Source organism: Opisthocomus hoazin, chromosome 3 (assembly GCF_030867145.1).
Source record: "Opisthocomus hoazin isolate bOpiHoa1 chromosome 3, bOpiHoa1.hap1, whole genome shotgun sequence".
NCBI lineage: Eukaryota > Metazoa > Chordata > Aves > Opisthocomiformes > Opisthocomidae > Opisthocomus > Opisthocomus hoazin.
The window spans coordinates 26,766,398-26,783,295 of NC_134416.1; the positions used below are offsets into that span (position 1 = coordinate 26,766,398).

Sequence of the window (16,898 nt, forward strand, 5' to 3'; positions counted from 1 at the left end):
TCCATCTCAGAGCGGGGCTCCTCGGTTCGCCGGCGTGTGCTGGGTCGGCAGCGGTGCGACAGCGCTCGCCCCACACGACCTGTTGTCACCTCGGCAGCCGCAAACCACCCCACCACGAGACAGCACACGGAGAATAAACGCATGCAGAAAACATGGATGCCGCAGCCAGAGTAACAGCAACAGATAATGACTCAAGAACACAGGGAAGAAATGCAGCCGAACTAAACGCAAACAACTTTTACGTATCTGTCTTCAGGATGTATCTTTCTGGAGAAGCCAGTAGCTGTAACTGCAGCATTCGGGGTCTTATAAAAGCATTTCCAAACTTCCAAATACGATGAATAGGGAAACAAAGTTTTCTTTAACTTCCACTGAACAGCAAGGACACTCTTCTGGAGCATCCTACAAACCCAGCTTCCACCCAAAGTTAACGCCCAGCGGCTGGAGCCAAACCAGAGGCACCGGAGCGCTGCCGGCGCTGCAGACTGCGCTGGGGTGGACGTGCAGAGTCTGTGAGCAGCAGGAAGGATCGCGGGGTCAGAACCTGCCGGCCCGCATTATTTTGAAGGGGGAACGGGGGGAAGCACTGGATTTCCAAGGCGTTACACTAAAGGACCTGTCTGTAAACTCAAGCAAAACCCCAGCCCGCGGGATGGGCCCCAGTCTCCCATGATATCCTCCTAGGGAAGCTGAGGAAGTGTGGGCTGGATGAGTGGTCGGTGAAGTGGATAGAGAACTGGCTGAATGGCAGAACTCAGAGGGTTGTCATCAGCCGCGCTGAGTCTAGTTGGAGGCTGGTGACAAGTGGTGTCCCCCAGGGGTCAGTACTGGGCCCAGTCTTGTTTAACTTCTTCATCAACGACCTGGATGAAGAGTTAGAATGTACCCTCAGCAAGTTTGCTGACGACAGCAAACTGGGAGGTGTGGTAGATACACCAGAAGGCTGTGCTGCCATTCAGCGTGACCTGGATAGGCTGGAAAGCTGGTCAGAGAGGAACCTGATGAGGTTCAACAAGGGCAAGTGCAGGGTCCTGCACCTGGGGAGGAACAACCTCATGCACCAGTACAGGCTTGGGGTGGACCTGCTGGAGAGCAGCTCTGCGGAGAGGGACCTGGGTGTCCTGGTGGACGACAGGTTAACCATGAGTCAGCAGTGTGCCCTGGCTGCCAAGAAAGCCAATGGGATCCTGGGGTGCATCAAGAAGAGTGTGGCCAGCAGGACGAGGGAGGTTCTCCTTCCCCTCTACACTGCCCTGGTGAGGCCTCATCTGGAGTACTCTGTCCAGTTTTGGGCTCCCCAGTTCAAGAAAGATGAAGAGCTACTGGAGAGAGTCCAGCGGAGGGCTACGAGGATGGTGAGGGGACTGGAGCATCTCCCCTACGAGGAGAGGTTGAGGGAACTGGGCTTGTTCAGCCTGAGGAAGAGAAGGCTGCGAGGGGACCTTATAAATGCCTACAAATATCTGAAGGGTGGGTGTCAGGAGGATGGGGCCAAGCTCTTTTCAGTGGTGCCCAGTGACAGGACAAGGGGCAATGGGCACAAACTGAGGCACAGGAAGTTCCGTCTAAACATGAGGAAGAACTTCTTCCCTCTGAGGGTGACGGAGCCCTGGCACAGGCTGCCCAGGGAGGCTGTGGAGTCTCCTTCTCTGGAGATATTCAAGACCCGCCTGGACAAGGTCCTGTGCAGCCTGCTGTAGGTGACCCTGCTTCGGCAGGAGGGTTGGACTAGATGACCCACAGAGGTCCCTTCCAACCCCGAACATTCTGTGATTCTGTGGGAAGCAGCGACCCGGCCACCTGCGAGCAGCAGCAGCGTGCGACGTCCCCGGCCCCGGGCCCCACCGCACGCCCAGGGACCCCGCCGTGCTCCCGGCCCCCGCGGGACGCCCAGCCGCGGCGCCAGCCCCCCGACGGGACCCCCTCCCCCGGCGGGCTTCGCGGGGACCCCCCACCCCGCCCGGCTCCCCGCGGCCCAGCACGGCCCGGCCCGGCCCGGCTCACCCCGCGGCGGCGGCCCGGCGGGGCGGCTGCGGGCGCTGCTGGAGCAGCCCATGGCGGGGCGCGGCGGGCTCTGCGCGGCTGCCGGGCGCGGGGCGGCGGGGCGGGGCGGGGCGGGCCCGGCGGGGCCGTCAGACGCCCCCGGCAGCGGGGCCGCCCGGCCCCGGGTCCCCGAGCGCGGGGCGGGGGCAGGAGCTGCCCCGCGCCCTGCTCCGCCCCAGCGCCGCGCGCCCGCAAACCGGGCCGGACTGGGATGGGGAGGCCTCGGGGGTCTCGGCCGCCGGGAGGCGAGGAGAAACCCCCCGGGCTGCAAAATCCTCTGGCCTCACCAGCCACACGTAACAAAGGGCACCTTGAGCTGCCTGCACCCTTCAGCATGGAGGAGGGAAGGCGGAGGCTTTCGGACGGGACCGAAATTCCACACCGTTCTGCCTCGACCCGGCTTAGCGCAGTAATTTGTGCTCCGGTGTCAATCAAAAAGCTTACCGGTCTCCTCTTTGGCCCTACCGCCACCGTAATCAATAAATCCCCTTTGTTATTGCAGGTGAGCTGTCTTACACACATCCACCCTCCGCCTCCCCCCTCACCCTGGGGGAGGGGAGGATTTAGTTTCCCACCAGCTTCTTCCCTGTTTCGTTCCCCCCCCCCAGATTCACCAAGGGTGGGGCACTAGGATCTGGCCCAAAAGCGATTTCTCGCCCTGACCATCTCTGCACAAGCTGTTCCACCTTCTTGGTCAGGAGTCCATGCATGAGGTCCCGGGGAATGCCCTTCTGAAGCCCTAACTGCCAGATCCCCTGCCGAATTAGGGGCTTTTCTTTCCCAGCCAGATCCGGGCTTCTCCCCGAGAAAAACGACTGCCCACTCCCTTGTTCTGCGGCTCGCAGGGCTCTGGTTTCAGCCCTTTGATATGGCCGGTTAACAGGTCCGTATCTCCTCCCACAGCTAATCAGCTCTTGGGCTATCTCCCCGCACATCCACACTTTGCTCCCCGGCTGCCGACGGTCGGGGGTCACTCCCCCCTCCAGGGTAGCCGCGGTTCTCCCCTCGCTGGGGGTGTTTTGAATTCTCCTCTGCCGCTGGATCCCTGTGGGTTTCAGGGAATCGGGAAGCCCCCGTAGCTGGGGAGTCATTCTTTCGGGGTCTGCCAGCAGCAGCATCGGGGAGCTCAGATTAGGCTTGAGCTCCCGGTCATACATCATCTGAAGGCAAGCCACTTTCTGCACACTTTCCAATAACTGATCTGTCGTGCCTGTGGTGGCCAGGGGATCCCCCCTCTCCAGCGGGTTCAACCCCGCGGCCCAGTGCTCGGCCCTCTGAGTCAGCGACCACAGGGCTCGGCGTTCACTGGGGGTTAAGAACACGCCCGGGCCCCAGTACCCTTCCGCTTCCCTTTCCAACAACAAGATCCTGTCCCACCCCGACAGGGACACCCACCAGACATATTCTGTCTCCAGTTCTCTCGTGGTTCTTGCAAAATCTTTCCGCAGCTTTGCCAATTCAGTTGCCGCAAAAGGGATTTCTTTAGTAATAATCAGGGGGCGATTATCACCGTCATCTTCATATACGAATTCTGTTTTAACCAACGGGTACTTGTGGGGGGGGCTCCCTACAGTCCCTTTTGCTCCCTTCAAGTCCTCCTGGGGATAGATCGATCGCACCCCTTTCACTGCCAGCGCTACTTCTGTTTCCGCCAAGGAGTCTGCCTTCCTCAGGAGCTGGTTCCTTAACTCAGAATCACAGAATCACAGAATCACAGTGGGACCCGTCCACACGCTACTCTGTGCGCAAGTGCTTTCCTGCAGGTCGTTGAGGCGTTTTTTTCAGAGGCCAGGAAGGGACGACAATGGGAATGTCGAGACAAAAGCAGTTTGTAGCAGTCTTCTACAGGTGCATCAAGAGGAGTGTGGCCAGTAGGTCGAGGGAGGTTCTCCTTCCCCTCTACTCTGCCCTAGGGAGGCCCCATCTGGAGTACTCTGTCCAGTTCTGGGCTCCCCAGTTCAAGAAAGATGAGGAGCTACTGGAGAGAGTCCAGCAGAGGGCTACGAGGATGGTGAGGGGACTGGAACATCTCCCCTACAAGGAGAGGCTGAGGGAGCTGGGCTTGTTCAGCGTGAAGAAGAGAAGGCTGCCAGGGGACCTTATAAATGTTTATAAATATCTCAAGGGTGGCTGTCAGGAGGATGGGGCCAGACTCTTTTCAGTGGTGCCCAGTGACAGGACAAGGGGCAATGGGCACAAACTGAGGCACAGGAAGTTCCGTCTAAACATGAGGAAGAACTTCTTCCCTCTGAGGGTGACGGAGCCCTGGCACAGGCTGCCCAGGGAGGCTGTGGAGTCTCCTTCTCTGGAGATATTCAAGACCCGCCTGGACGCAGTCCTGTGCAGCCTGCTGTAGGTGACCCTGCTTCGGCAGGAGGGTTGGACTAGATGACCCACAGAGGTCACTTCCAACCCCGAACATTCTGTGATTCTGTGATTCTGTGATCAAGGCTAAAACCAAATATTAGAGGGGAACAAAATTACGATGGTATGTCTGCAGCAACAGCTGGTGTATCCTCTGTAGATGGCGGAACAAAGGCCAGTCCCCTGAAGTCTGAGAGTGGAGCAATGATCGTGGCACTTCTGGCCTCTGCTCACAAAGGGCACCTTCAGCTGCCTACACCCTTCAGTATGGAGGAGGAAAGGTGGAGGCTTGGAAGCATCTGAGTTTTGGGTAAAGATCAGAGCAAGGACTTTTACCGGGAGGGTGACGGGAGCTCTGTCACCTCTTGCTGAGCAGAAGTACCTTATGAAAGCTGAGAGGACAGAAAGATTTTAAGGGCAGGAAACAACTTTGGCACTACTCTGGTGTTAGCGCCTTATAAACAGCACGTTTAAAAACACTGCTGCTAAATGGAGCCTGCCTGAAACATGGTTTGGAATGAGTTCAGCCTTTTGAAATGTTGAACATGAGTGTAGGTTTGTGCTGCTTTATTGCCTGCCTACTGCAAAAGAAACCCGTGTAGTCGCAGGTGAATGTCTCTCCTCGAACTGAAGATCACTTTTTCCTCTAAATGATGCTCTATTTCACGAGGACACAAAGTGAAGATCGTTTAAACAACAGTGAGTGTAAAAGAGAAATCCAAAATTGTAATAAAGTTGGTAAAATTGGGTATAAAATATTGCGCTCTCAGCCTTCAACAGATGTACTTTGAAGCAGGAATAAGGCATTTTCTGTAATGTGTTCCAGGCCCAAAAGGAGATCTCTGGGAATGATGAAATGCCATGGTTGTGTAAAATTTGGATTAGCACGTTCCCCCTCCCCCAGCTATTGCTTTTGGCCCTTGTGTCCATGCAATTAAAAGAAAAAGCTTTTGAAAGTGATCTTTGGGTGAAAGTGAGCTATGTATTGCAGAAGTGTCACAAGGCAAGCCAGCTGGCCTGCAGGAACCCAGGAAGGCAGGAGAGCATGGAAGAGAAAGTGACCGGCAGAGAAAGCAAGATGCTCTCGTGGGCATCTTTGTGAGCTCCTGGGGACTGTGTTACATCAAACTGTCTGTTAGATTTGTCTTTCTTAATATAACCCTTTGTGAACCTCCCCTATTCTTCCTTGCAAACACAAGTAATTCAGAACCCGGGCACCACAGGGACGTGAGGGGTCTCTGCGTTGCCTCTGTGTGCATCGGTGTGTGTCACCCTCTTGAGTGTTGCAAAGGCTCCCCCCGTGCTGGCCAGCTATTCCTGCTCCCTTGCAGCTTACTACGAACTCCCTTCTTCCCAAAAGCTGCAGAGCAATGCATGGCACTGCCTGGCTTCACTAGACCTCTTCTGCTCTGGGCTGCACCGGGAAATACTACACTTGCATGGCTGGAGGAGAAAACAGGAGGCCGGCGAGGTTACAGTGGCCAGAGGTGTTGCTGAAAGGTTGGGTGGGGCCAGACAAATGCCACGGTTTCATCTGTTGGGTAGTGTTGCCCTCCTCTGATCTATGGACAGATCTGAAGTTTTGGACATGGAGAATTTGTGGTTTGATGGTCACAGTGGCATCTCAGCGTGCACAGCGAGACTGCGTGGCTCCCACCAGCTGGGTTAAACAAGGCCTTCTGGACTTCTGTTAAACGCCAGGAAGACTGATACTCTCCTGGCAGTGCAGAAATGAGAAGTTACAAGCTTCCAGAAGATTGCACTGGGTTAAAGATCAGGTCACTTGTATCTGTGAATGCAGCATGGGTGTGGCAGAGCGGGTGGCGTGTACAATCGCAGACCGACCGGAGCCTTCTTCTCCAGCTGAGCGCTTATGCTTGGAGCTGTACTTAGGTTTTCTCAGCCTAACTCCGGTCTCTGGGTCCTGATGGGTCCTTATGCCCTGACGCAGTGCCTGCCCCTGCGCAGCCTGGGCCTGGCAGCTCAGCTGAGATGGGGTGTTCTCTGCAGCTGTACTTCAAGAAGATACTCGCACACCTTTAATATTTCTAACATGCTTTACTGAACTTCTGATTATAAAGGTTATCTATAATAAAGCAATTAAGTAAACAATAAGTTAAAACACAATACAGGTATATGTAGCAAAATCGTGGGCTCTGCCAGAATATTCAATAACTTTTTATGACCTATCTATCTCATCCCTCATTCTCAGTGCTGAGGCCAGCTGGGGCCCGGGGACAGAGTGGACTTTAAGTTTTGACACTGAAGAGCGTACGGCGTAAAGAGTGCAGGGCTACGCGGCAGCAACCACGAAGCAATGCTCCAATATTGTAAATGTAATCTAATCCTCCTCTCTGAGTACTGAAAGCCCACATGACAGTTGATACAACAGGGGCAGCTACAGCCGGAACATCTCTCAGGAGACTGCTGCTCCAATATCTCCTCTTTCTTCCTGCCTGCGAGCAAGTATTGACATACCCAAAGGCTTCATCATCATGAGGGTCTGTAAAATCAAGTTCTTTCATGAAATGGTTTTCACCAACTCTGTGCTCCACCTTCCTGCATAGAGACTGCACAGGAGAACAGGCATCCTGAGCTCTGAAGACGTTCTGAATGAGCTGCTCCACATCTAGGCTATATGGCACCGCGTCAGTCTGGACGGCCTGTTCCACCATCACACTGCTGCTTTTCTCCTCCTGCCGCAAAGAAGTTAGTTTTTCATCTGCAACACTGTCAAGCATCAGTTTCTTCACAACACAACTGGAGGGAGCGGGATCACTCCACTCACAACCTGTGCTGCTCCAGCTCTCTTCAGCTGAATCAGTCCCATTAGATGTGTCCTCACTAAGAAGCAGCCTGCTATCTGCCACCTCCTCCAGAGCTTGGTCCTCTGCCATGAGGCTCTCTGGCATCGTGGCACACAACGCTGATGGCTTCCCCTCTGCGTCACAGCTGTACTGCAGGCACTGCTCGTCCATCGCAGAGCTGTTCTGAGCCATTTCCATGCTCTGCAGCAAAGATTCCAGTTTCTTATTTTCAATGCTGATGTCTAAGAAGTATTTCTGAATTTTTTGGTCTTTCTCAACAGCATTGTTTTTCATGGCTTCAATAACCTGCTCGAGCTGCTTAATTTTGCTTCTTGCTTCGTTTAAGGCCAGATCCCCCTCCACATGCTTACACTGTTCTTCAATCCAGTCTTCCTTCGTGCGTCCCAGCTGAGCTTTGAGCTCTGCTATTTCTATTTCCCTGTAGCAAAAGAAAAACGGTGTAACAGCTCTGCTGGGTGGTCAGTTCAAGAGACAACATGAGGCTCCAGCGCACTGGGGTGGCTGCGCTGCAGAGACTCTCCAGGAAGGAAGCAGATTCCTTCCAAGGCTTGCAAGCGAGTGGGGAGAGATCTCTGTGTGAGATCCAGCCCTCGCTGATGCAGAGGTCGGGCTATCCCGAACTGGACCGCAGGGTCCCTGGGACTCTGCCTTGGGGCTCCGTTCAGACCCCGCTGTGTGCCCGCTTGGGTTGTGTGTGCGGAGAGCCGGCTCTCAGGAGGGCGCGGTTTTAGTAGAAAAGACGACATCTGTTGCTGTGCAATGCACATTGTCACTTCTTTGCTCAGCGTCCATACAAAGGGCTGCTGAGAAAACTTCAATATTGAAGCGACAAAAACACAGACGGGCACGCTGGTCTGTGTAAGAGCTTTTCTTTCTTTAGGGGAGAAGGGGGACATTTGGAGTCCTGTTTCGCGGAGTGAGGTAGAACAGGAGACTCAGGAAATACATGCTGGCAGGTAGAAACTATTGGATGTATCACAGGTCTCAATGCTAAATCAGACTGGTGAAAAATTATCCTTGAAAATTATTCAGTTGGGAAAGTTCAAAACAAGAGAAAAGTCAGACATATTCAGAACTCAGCTGCATGGTACAGCTTCACTGAACATGCTATGAAACCTGAAATACCTGAAAACAACCTCATCAGATGGATAATAGTTCAGATTTCTTCATCAACAATTTATGTGGTCCAGAAATGAGTAAAAACGTTCAGGATTCCCGCCCCTAGATGCTTCTGAACAAACCTTTCTAACTGATTTCTGAAGTGAAATGTACCTTTCTTTAAGTTTGCTCTCCGATTCCTTCAGCTTTGTTTTCAAATGCCGCAATGTAGCTTCTTTCTGCTGCAGAGCAGTCAAATCCTGCTCTGGATTTGGTGGCTTAATCTTGTAGTGGGCACCACAAGCATGGCATCCCCCTGAACACCTGAAAAGAAAAAAACCCAAAGCGTCACATAACATCACTGCTACAGTTCTGCGGTCCTAGCCAAAAGAAAAGTGTCCCGTTGACTGATACAAAGCTTGCCTCCTCTGGGGCTCCTCAGAGTCCGCACAAGTGACTCCCTCTGGCAAATCAAAGTACTCGAGGAAACGGCTGATCTGTGGCTGTAGTGCAAAATCTACTACTTATTTTGCTTGGTGTCAGTGCCATTACATCACACGAGACATTGAACTTTAAAATACCCAGCTGTCCCCTCGCTCGAAATTGGTGGCATGCCCAAGAGCAAGCACCCAGCTGTAGACACAGCCAGGTGAGGGAGCGCCTCAAAAAAACTCAAAGGGCTTTGACAGAAAGGAACCTTCAGTTTTACACTGCTGAGACAATCAAGTTTTTCCGTGGGATGGAGCAGCCTGCTGGCTGTCAAGCCACCAACACGAGCAGTCACACCTATGCTGAGAAGCACGGTGACCTGCTCGGCAACTTGCACAGCCGAGCCCCCGTTACAGAGCAGAGAAGGCAATTCGTTGCGCTCAACACCGGGACGCTGAAATAAAGACTTGCCTCAGCGCTGGGCTGCTGTCGCTTCCTTTGTAGGAGCCTGAGCTGCTGCTGGTGCCTGAAGAAGCCCTGTAATTCTGACGGATGTTGGCAGGAGTCAGCTGGTTTTTGCACAGGGCTGACAGAGGCTCCTTCTGACGGGAAGCAGGTGGGCTGGCTGCGGACTTGCAGGATAAGGATCCGTTATTCTGACCGTAAGGGCCACGACTGGAGGGGAACCAGAATGGTTAAAGCATATTGGATTATCCTCGTCGCGCAACTCTTTGTGTGTCTTCTTTTACACACAGAGTTGTCTGAACACTAAACTAGACAGAGAACTGTGAGTGGCCGGCAAGAAAGTCCTGAAGTCATCAGCCACTGCACGTTTTTTCACTAGCTGTGGGGTGCTCAGTCTGAACTACGTGACCTAGGGAAACCTTGGCCATTTTCACTTTTCTCTGCGGATCGCACAGTTCCCAGCGACTCCGTCGGATCACCCACGTCCCCTGAGCTTCCCCTTCTCTGAAAATGGAACAGTTTATAAGGAACAGGTGGGTGAGGGGCTGCTGCAAACCTGCCTCATACTGCTGCGGTTTGGGTGATTTTATCATTGTTTTACAATGAAGTGCAGGACTGTGGTTTGTGACAGCACTGACATGTTTCATAGAGAGTTAAGTCGAACGGTTGAAAAAGAACATATTGCAAAGGAGACATCTCCTTCCGCTTTGTGCAGTACAGCATCAACCCTTGTGTGAGGCAGCATTTGCACAGGCTGCGCCTAACACAGCAATGCATCTGAAGGAGCCTTGTTACAGAGGACTTCTGTTCAATTAAGCAGGGCAGTATAGTAATATACGAAATGATATCTATTCTTTCTGAAAGTCAGGTAATTTTAGGGCTTTAAATGATACTTCGTATTGTTTTTTGCTCCCAGCCAATACCTTTCCTTGTTGAGATATAATCTAGGGAGCGCTTAAGTAATGTTCAAAAAAAATTGGTTTAAAACTCACAATAGTAGTTGTGTGTGTATTAACTGCAAGACCTTACCCAGTAGTCTGTCTTTGCACTAGCAACACTTGCAAGATTCAGCAAAAGCTGCTTTGCTTACTTGCGAGAAAAAGAAGATCTTTGGCTTCCAGCCGCAGTCACACGGGCTTCCGGTGCTGAAATACTGCCTGTGCTGCTTGAAGAGCTCAAATCGGCTTCAGTTCCTGGAAAGGAAAAGGGAAGAGTGAAAACATGATGGAAATTCTAACTCAAAGACTGTTTTCAAAATAACGGTGAATCACGAGCACCCTTCCTTTGTCCGTCCTGTGTGAATTTCAGCAGTTGCATGAATTTTCAAACGTCCCTGAGGACAAGCGCTGGATCTGTTCCAGATTTTCAACATTGCTTCAGAACTGGCACTTCGACAAGAGCAGAAAAAACATTCGGACACAAAACCCTCACGCTACAGAAGCCATTTTAGGACTCGGCTAGGCACATTTGTTGTGACAACCTGTTTGCTTTCTCAGAGCCATCAGCAGACGAATGCGGCTGCTCACGTGGCTCCTTCAGGAGCACACAACTGCAAGTAGAGATTTCTCTTGCTTTAAACCGCATGAAAATGCTCCTTGCTGTGAAGAAAGCCGCTTCTGTTTTGGTTTCTGAGATGATGTACGCATACATGTGTGTATGTATAAATGTGTATAGCCTAGCAGGGTATATCAGGATTTATGGAGGGTCACACTGAAAGTTCTGCTCCACATCCCCTCTGAGCGCATCTTTGCCAGCTGCCCAAGTTACCAGCTGTTGCTGCACCATGCAATCAGCTGAAATGTGATGAAGGGATCTGCCTGCTGAGCGAGCACTGGCAAGCAGTAGGGTGGGTGTCCACCCAAGAGTGGGGAGTGGTGGCTTCCTTGGCCAGCGCAGTGGCCAGGGAAGGCTACGCCTGTTGGTACCCTCGGGCACTGCTGTGCCCAGCTTCTCGCCATCGAGACCCTGCACTGGAGGTGGATTGTGCCACCAGCCCACAGCTGGGCAGGTCATTTTGTAGGACAGGTGGGACTCAGGCTTTCACCTTCTACTTGCCGGATCCTCCGTGGCAACCTGCTGGCTTGTATTTTGCGTCCTCCGTTTTCGCTGGGACTTGTGGGCGCTTGCTGCAGCCCGAGAGTCTTCTGAACAAAAAGAGATACATGTCTTGAGAGGCCACAGCCCAACCACTAATTGCCTATGTCTCTACTAAGCAACATCTAATACAATTTTTAGAGGGGGGTGGATTATAAAATTGGCGACACAGAATTGCAAGGTTGTTTTTCTAGGCCACTGTCATTTAACAGGGACTTGTAGATTTGGGCTCAAAAATGCAGACCACCTGAAAGCTGAAACACTCTTTGTAGCTGCTACTTTGCTTCTTCCCATTTGAAAGAAACACTTGGCTATTTGAACATGTTTTCAACAACAATTCAAGCAAATTTATGGAAATTCAAAGTTGAAATCTAAAACATATGTAAATCCAAACTAAAGCAATAGCTCTACGCTAATAAGTTTTACTTCGCTTTCTAAGTATCTTTTGCTCAAAACATGTGTTTTCTGACTCTATTCCAGTATTATCTCTTGGAAGGTACCAAGCGCTTTTTTCACTTCCGTGCAATTTACTTAGCTTGCCTTCTACAAATACTTCATTCCTGGGAATTCCCAGTGTAAAATGAGATACAGAATCTCCCTGTGCAATGCTAGGCACCTTGGGCAGGGGTCCTGAGAAACAGGACAAACGGACAGTGCCTAAGCTTATCAGGGATGAGCAGAAGACGAAAAGGCATCTAAATAGACCTACTTGAAGATACATGCGTGGTTCAAACGCAAACTTTCTTCCGCAACCGAACATCTACGACTGACTTTCCTTTCTGTTCAAAAAAAAAAAAAAAAAAAACAAGAGATGTAAAAGAGACAGAGATTGTACTTGGCTTCGATAAGAGCTAACAGCAGAGTGGTCAGAGACCTGACGAGGAACACGGGAGACAGGAGTGGAATTCGTCTGACTAAACGTGGACGTCCCTAACGCAGACACCCATCTCCGAGCCAGCCTTGCCTCCCATTTTTAGTCAACGGAGAGTTAGTCAGTATAACCACTGAGCTCAAGGTACTATTTCTCTTCTCCTGAAGTAAACGCTTATACGTCAGGTTAGAAAGATGGCACACTAGATTGACTGGTCTTATTCATCATATCTCCTTTAGAACAAAATAGGCCCTCAGTGCGCTTGTGCAAGCAAGATTGCAGCGACATTAAAGATAGGGAATTGAGGTCAGATAAATCACAAGCCGTCTCCGCTCTACCCAGTTTGGCTCAAGACCGTGAATCCACATCTCCTCCATGCCCAAAACAGCTGCCGTAACCCCTAGAAGAAAAGTAATGGCAGATCCACCTTTTTAGGCTGTTCTGCCTCCCGCAGCAATGGGACCAGTCGCTGGACCAGATGAGGAGAGACCTCCCCGTCCGCAGCCCACAGCGCCTGAAGCCTGTCCGAGGAGGCCCGCAGGTGCAGATGTTAGCTCTTCGGGACCACAGACCCCGAGGGATCTATGGCAGACAGAGGAGCTCCAAGGGGACCTGCCGGCTGTGCCAGGTCTGCTGGCCCACTGGGAGGGACCGTTCCCTAACACTGGCGCCATGGAGACCTGGCCATTATGAAGCAGGCGGGGGGCTGGACCAATGCAAATAGAGGGCCCCCAGCAGCCCCTGCCACCCCACCGCCGCCCAGCAGCCTCACCCCACGGCCCTCCACGCCCGGCTCCAGGACGCGAGCTCGGAGGGTAGCACGGGCTGGTGCCTGGACACGGCATCCTCGCTGCTGGAGGGAGAGGTGTGCGCATACATCTCCCCATCCTCCGGCACCCCTGGCGACCGGGTCCTTCGCAGCTCCCTGTGCCGGCAACTCCAGCAAATCTGCACCACTCCACAGCAACGGATGTGAAATTAAAGCGGATCCCATCAGTAAAATATGCAGGAGGGCTCAGTGCATGGAGCATCATTATCCGGAAACACTTTGATTTCAAAACAGCAGCAGTAGCTATTTTGTGTAGGCCGAAAATGAAAGGCAAAGAGAAGGAAGAAAAGATCTCAGGAACTTTACTGTCCCAAAGAATATTACGAGGTCCATGTGTAAGAAAGGGAGAAGAGTGAGATGAAAACTGTAGAGGAAACAAGCGTTGTGTGCCATTGGACCCGAATGTCAGGATGGTTACGTTGTCTGCTGTCAGGTGTGGGACAGAAGTGTAGCATTTGAACCATGCACTTAGATCGGGGAAAGATGACACATGTTCAACGACATCCTCGTTTTTGCTTGCCAAGGTGAGGTTTTAAGAAGCAGGTGGAAAGCCTTCCAGAAGCATGTGTCATTGACCACTATGTATCTCCATAGACATGGAGAACGTACGGTCGTAGGCAAGGTGCTCCATCATTTGCTATCAACTTACTTCACTCGGTCCTGAACATATGTACCGAGTGAAGTAAGGACCGAGGACCGAGTGAAGTAAGTTGATAGCAAATGATGGAGCACCTTGCCTACGACCGTACGTTCTCCGGTCCATCTTCAGTCCATTTTTTGTTCTATGACCACATATTTCAAGAACACTGAATCAGGTGTAGCTCATTTCCCCACTTCAGTATGCTTATGCACATGACAGCAGCCACACATTGAACTATCTGCACAGTCTCAGGAACAGAAGCACAAACCTTCCCACCTTCACAGCGCAAGCAAGGTTATGACTGGTTGCAGGATGGGAGCACGGCGTACTCTGATGAAATCGTGCATTTGTAACCGAGATAAATGTTCTTTGACATAGCCTTGTTCTTCATTTCCCCTGTCCCAGAAAGGCGCAGTCTTGGAATGTGGGCTATAAAGTACTGCTAAGTAAGTGACAGCAGAAAGAGAGACACATTACGCTGAAGTCACCAGTCTTCTCATCGCTCTTACCTTTGCACCATCCTGCTTTTCAAATGAGGCATGCCCATTTATTTTAGGGATCAGTCAAGCCAGATTGCTACCTCCAAATACTGGTTTTCTCTTGAGTATTTTTTGTTGTTTTGTTTGGTTTTTTTTTCCAACAACCAATGAATGTGAGTTTGCCTTCAAATACATAGTACACCAGCAGCATTTTAAAAAGTATTTCAACGTAAGAGGTAGAAGTACCGACTAGCAGTTATGAAGAACAAGGAAGCTCTTTGCGTGCCACAGGATCTACTCAAGTTAGCACGTTCGGTAACCTGGTGTTCTGTACCACTGTTCCTGAACAACGGGGACAACAGTTCTATTATTTTTCCCACTGCTTGCAGAAATCTGGTACAGGGAACGAACAAAAGCCATGCAAATACAAGATACAATGTTCTTGCACAAATGCACCAGTCAAATGTGTCTTTCTGATACTTTATCAGTCTTCCCAAGAGAAAACAAAGTCCTATCATTGCATGCTTCTGCAACCAGAAAAGTCAAGTTCGTGAGGGTGAAGTATATTTCCAGAGCTACCTCTAAGGCATTCCTCTTGCAGAACTTAGACACCAACTCCTCTGTTTTTGAAGTGAAGCACATACATAGGTACGTATCAGTGTCAGACACTATTATTCCCACACCACTCTACTGAAGAGAGGGAGCGAGCTGACAAGAGATCTGTAAAGTCATATGGCCACATGTCAGTAACATAACTTCAATCACAGCTTTTACATTTTGTTTTTAAAACAACCAAAGCGACTGCCTTTAGAGTACAGACACGTATGGAAGTAGAGTAGCAATATGGATAAACTATTCTGCTATTTTTACCCTAACGGATTAATTCACCACCACTATTTGCTTGCACAGGGTGTCCCCAAGAAGAAGTTCCTGCACATTTAGTCTCCTGGGAATCTAAACCTCACATACCAGACAAGGCAACGTAATAAGTGGGAATAGCATTACATTTTACCAGCTAGGCATTTTTAACATCTAGCCATCATTTGCAGCTAACACCTGCATTTCCAGTCTAATCTGTTTAGCTTATTTGACTCGAACTGTCATATTCCCAGATGCCCAGGGTCACTTCCCTTGCCTCCTTTTTCTTAACTACAGTCAGCTCCAATGTTGAGTAAAAAAGCAACCGCACCTGCACCGTACTCAGAACCAATTTCAGTCCAACACAGTCTGCTCCACCTGTCTCTCCTCAAATTCCTAACCGTCCTAAAGCCTGCAAAGATGATTGTGTTCAGACTGGGACATCCTAACCCACGGCTCACACTTATGACTTGACAAATTCACTATCAAGAAGCAGAGAAGAACATACTGGCAACACATGCTGAGTACAACAACGCTTACAACGGCTCAAAGTTAAATGACATTTCTAATGGAATACTAATTGTTATAAGTTACTCTTTTCATTCTTTCATTCCTATTAACTCACTAGATGTGAAACGGCACGGTATGGAGACATGAAGGATAGGGCAGGAAAAGCACAAATTGTGCCTTGCAAAGCTGCGGATCTGGGTGATAATGAATTCCTAGAAATAATTACAAGAATCACGCCTATTCCTAGAAACAATTACAATAGTCCAGCCTACTTAGATAAACTTTGTAATAAATAGGTGCATGCTTTGTGACTTGGTGTGCAAGTCAGGAGGAACGATCCCCCTTGCACCCGGCGCCATAAGAAACATACCTGCTTTATAACTCTCTGTGAGTTGTGGACTTTGTTTCTGCACGTCACTGGTGACTCAGTGCAGATGCCGAGCAGTTGCAAGGAGCATGCGTAGTAAGCCACATGCTTCCTGGAATCGAAGCATGCTGGCGGACAGTGCTGAGGAGTAGGCTACTAGTGCCTGAGAAGTTCCTGCACTCTGTTGACTCCTTGCCCCGCTCCCCCGTCCCCCCCCGGCAGGTTCTGGGCTGGGATGCACTGAAATTCTCCAGTCAGTGACGAAGCAGCGTAGTGGATGATAAACTGGATTTTCAGTTCACTGAAGTTAGTTCGATGTTGGCTTGTTCTGCAAATTGTAGATACCTATCTGCACCTTTCGACTTTCTAATACCAATGAAGTTTTTCCTCCCAGTGGGAACAGGTAAGCTAAATGGTGGTGCATTTTAATTGCGGTGAGGTCAAAGACCAAATGCTATGAAACCATTCTTATTACAGTTTTTCAGTATGCATACAGTAAATAAAAACATCCTAGAAGAAGCATATCTCTAACAGTGTTGTGATTATAATTAGTGTTCTGCTAACTGAGGAGAGAGGTTTAGGTCTTTTTGGACGTAACTTGTGTTAGGAATGCAAAGCACGAGTGACACCAGGAATGGGTCCTTTCCTGGTTTAAACAACTTACATCATTCCGTCCAGTCTGTGCTGAACTCCTTGCTTTGGAACCCGGACAAAGTGAGCCAGATATGGCTGCAGTTTGTCGTAGGCTCTTCCTTTATGGAGAAATGAAACCTTTCTGACCCTCGACGGTAGTAGCATAATGTCCAAAACATGCAGGAGGTTTGGAGTAGAGATCAATGTTTTGAGTAACGACCAAGTGAAAAACGAGTGGAGAGGCAGTCACTGTGTGGTAAGCTACTTGTTGAATTCTTTTGTGACTTCTGTTCCTCTACCTGTGGTGCTGCAAAGGTCTCTTCTCATTTGGGCGTAACTGAAGTCCAATAAAATGACTCAGCCAGTAGATGGCACGGAAAGCACTTGTCT

General features: G+C 50.4%; 2 protein-coding genes across 2 annotated transcripts; both read right to left on the reverse strand.

Annotated features, from left to right (window-relative positions):
- Positions 1-402: 402 nt before the first annotated feature.
- Positions 403-4,916, reverse strand: LOC142360919 (uncharacterized). The gene is made up of 5 exons (XM_075417233.1): positions 4,904-4,916; positions 4,642-4,799; positions 2,707-3,731; positions 2,241-2,370; positions 403-510 (listed from the first exon to the last, which is right to left on the reverse strand). Exons 1-5 carry the CDS (start codon positions 4,914-4,916, stop codon positions 403-405), a joined length of 1,434 nt encoding a protein of 477 aa, XP_075273348.1.
- Positions 4,917-6,527: 1,611 nt separating this feature from the next.
- Positions 6,528-13,784, reverse strand: LOC142360920 (syntabulin-like). Its single transcript, XM_075417235.1, has 6 exons — positions 13,696-13,784; positions 10,754-10,776; positions 10,318-10,420; positions 9,234-9,437; positions 8,508-8,657; positions 6,528-7,653 (listed from the first exon to the last, which is right to left on the reverse strand). Exons 1-6 carry the CDS (start codon positions 13,782-13,784, stop codon positions 6,657-6,659), a joined length of 1,566 nt encoding a protein of 521 aa, XP_075273350.1. The 3' UTR covers positions 6,528-6,656.
- Between the last annotated feature and the right edge of the window lie 3,114 nt (positions 13,785-16,898).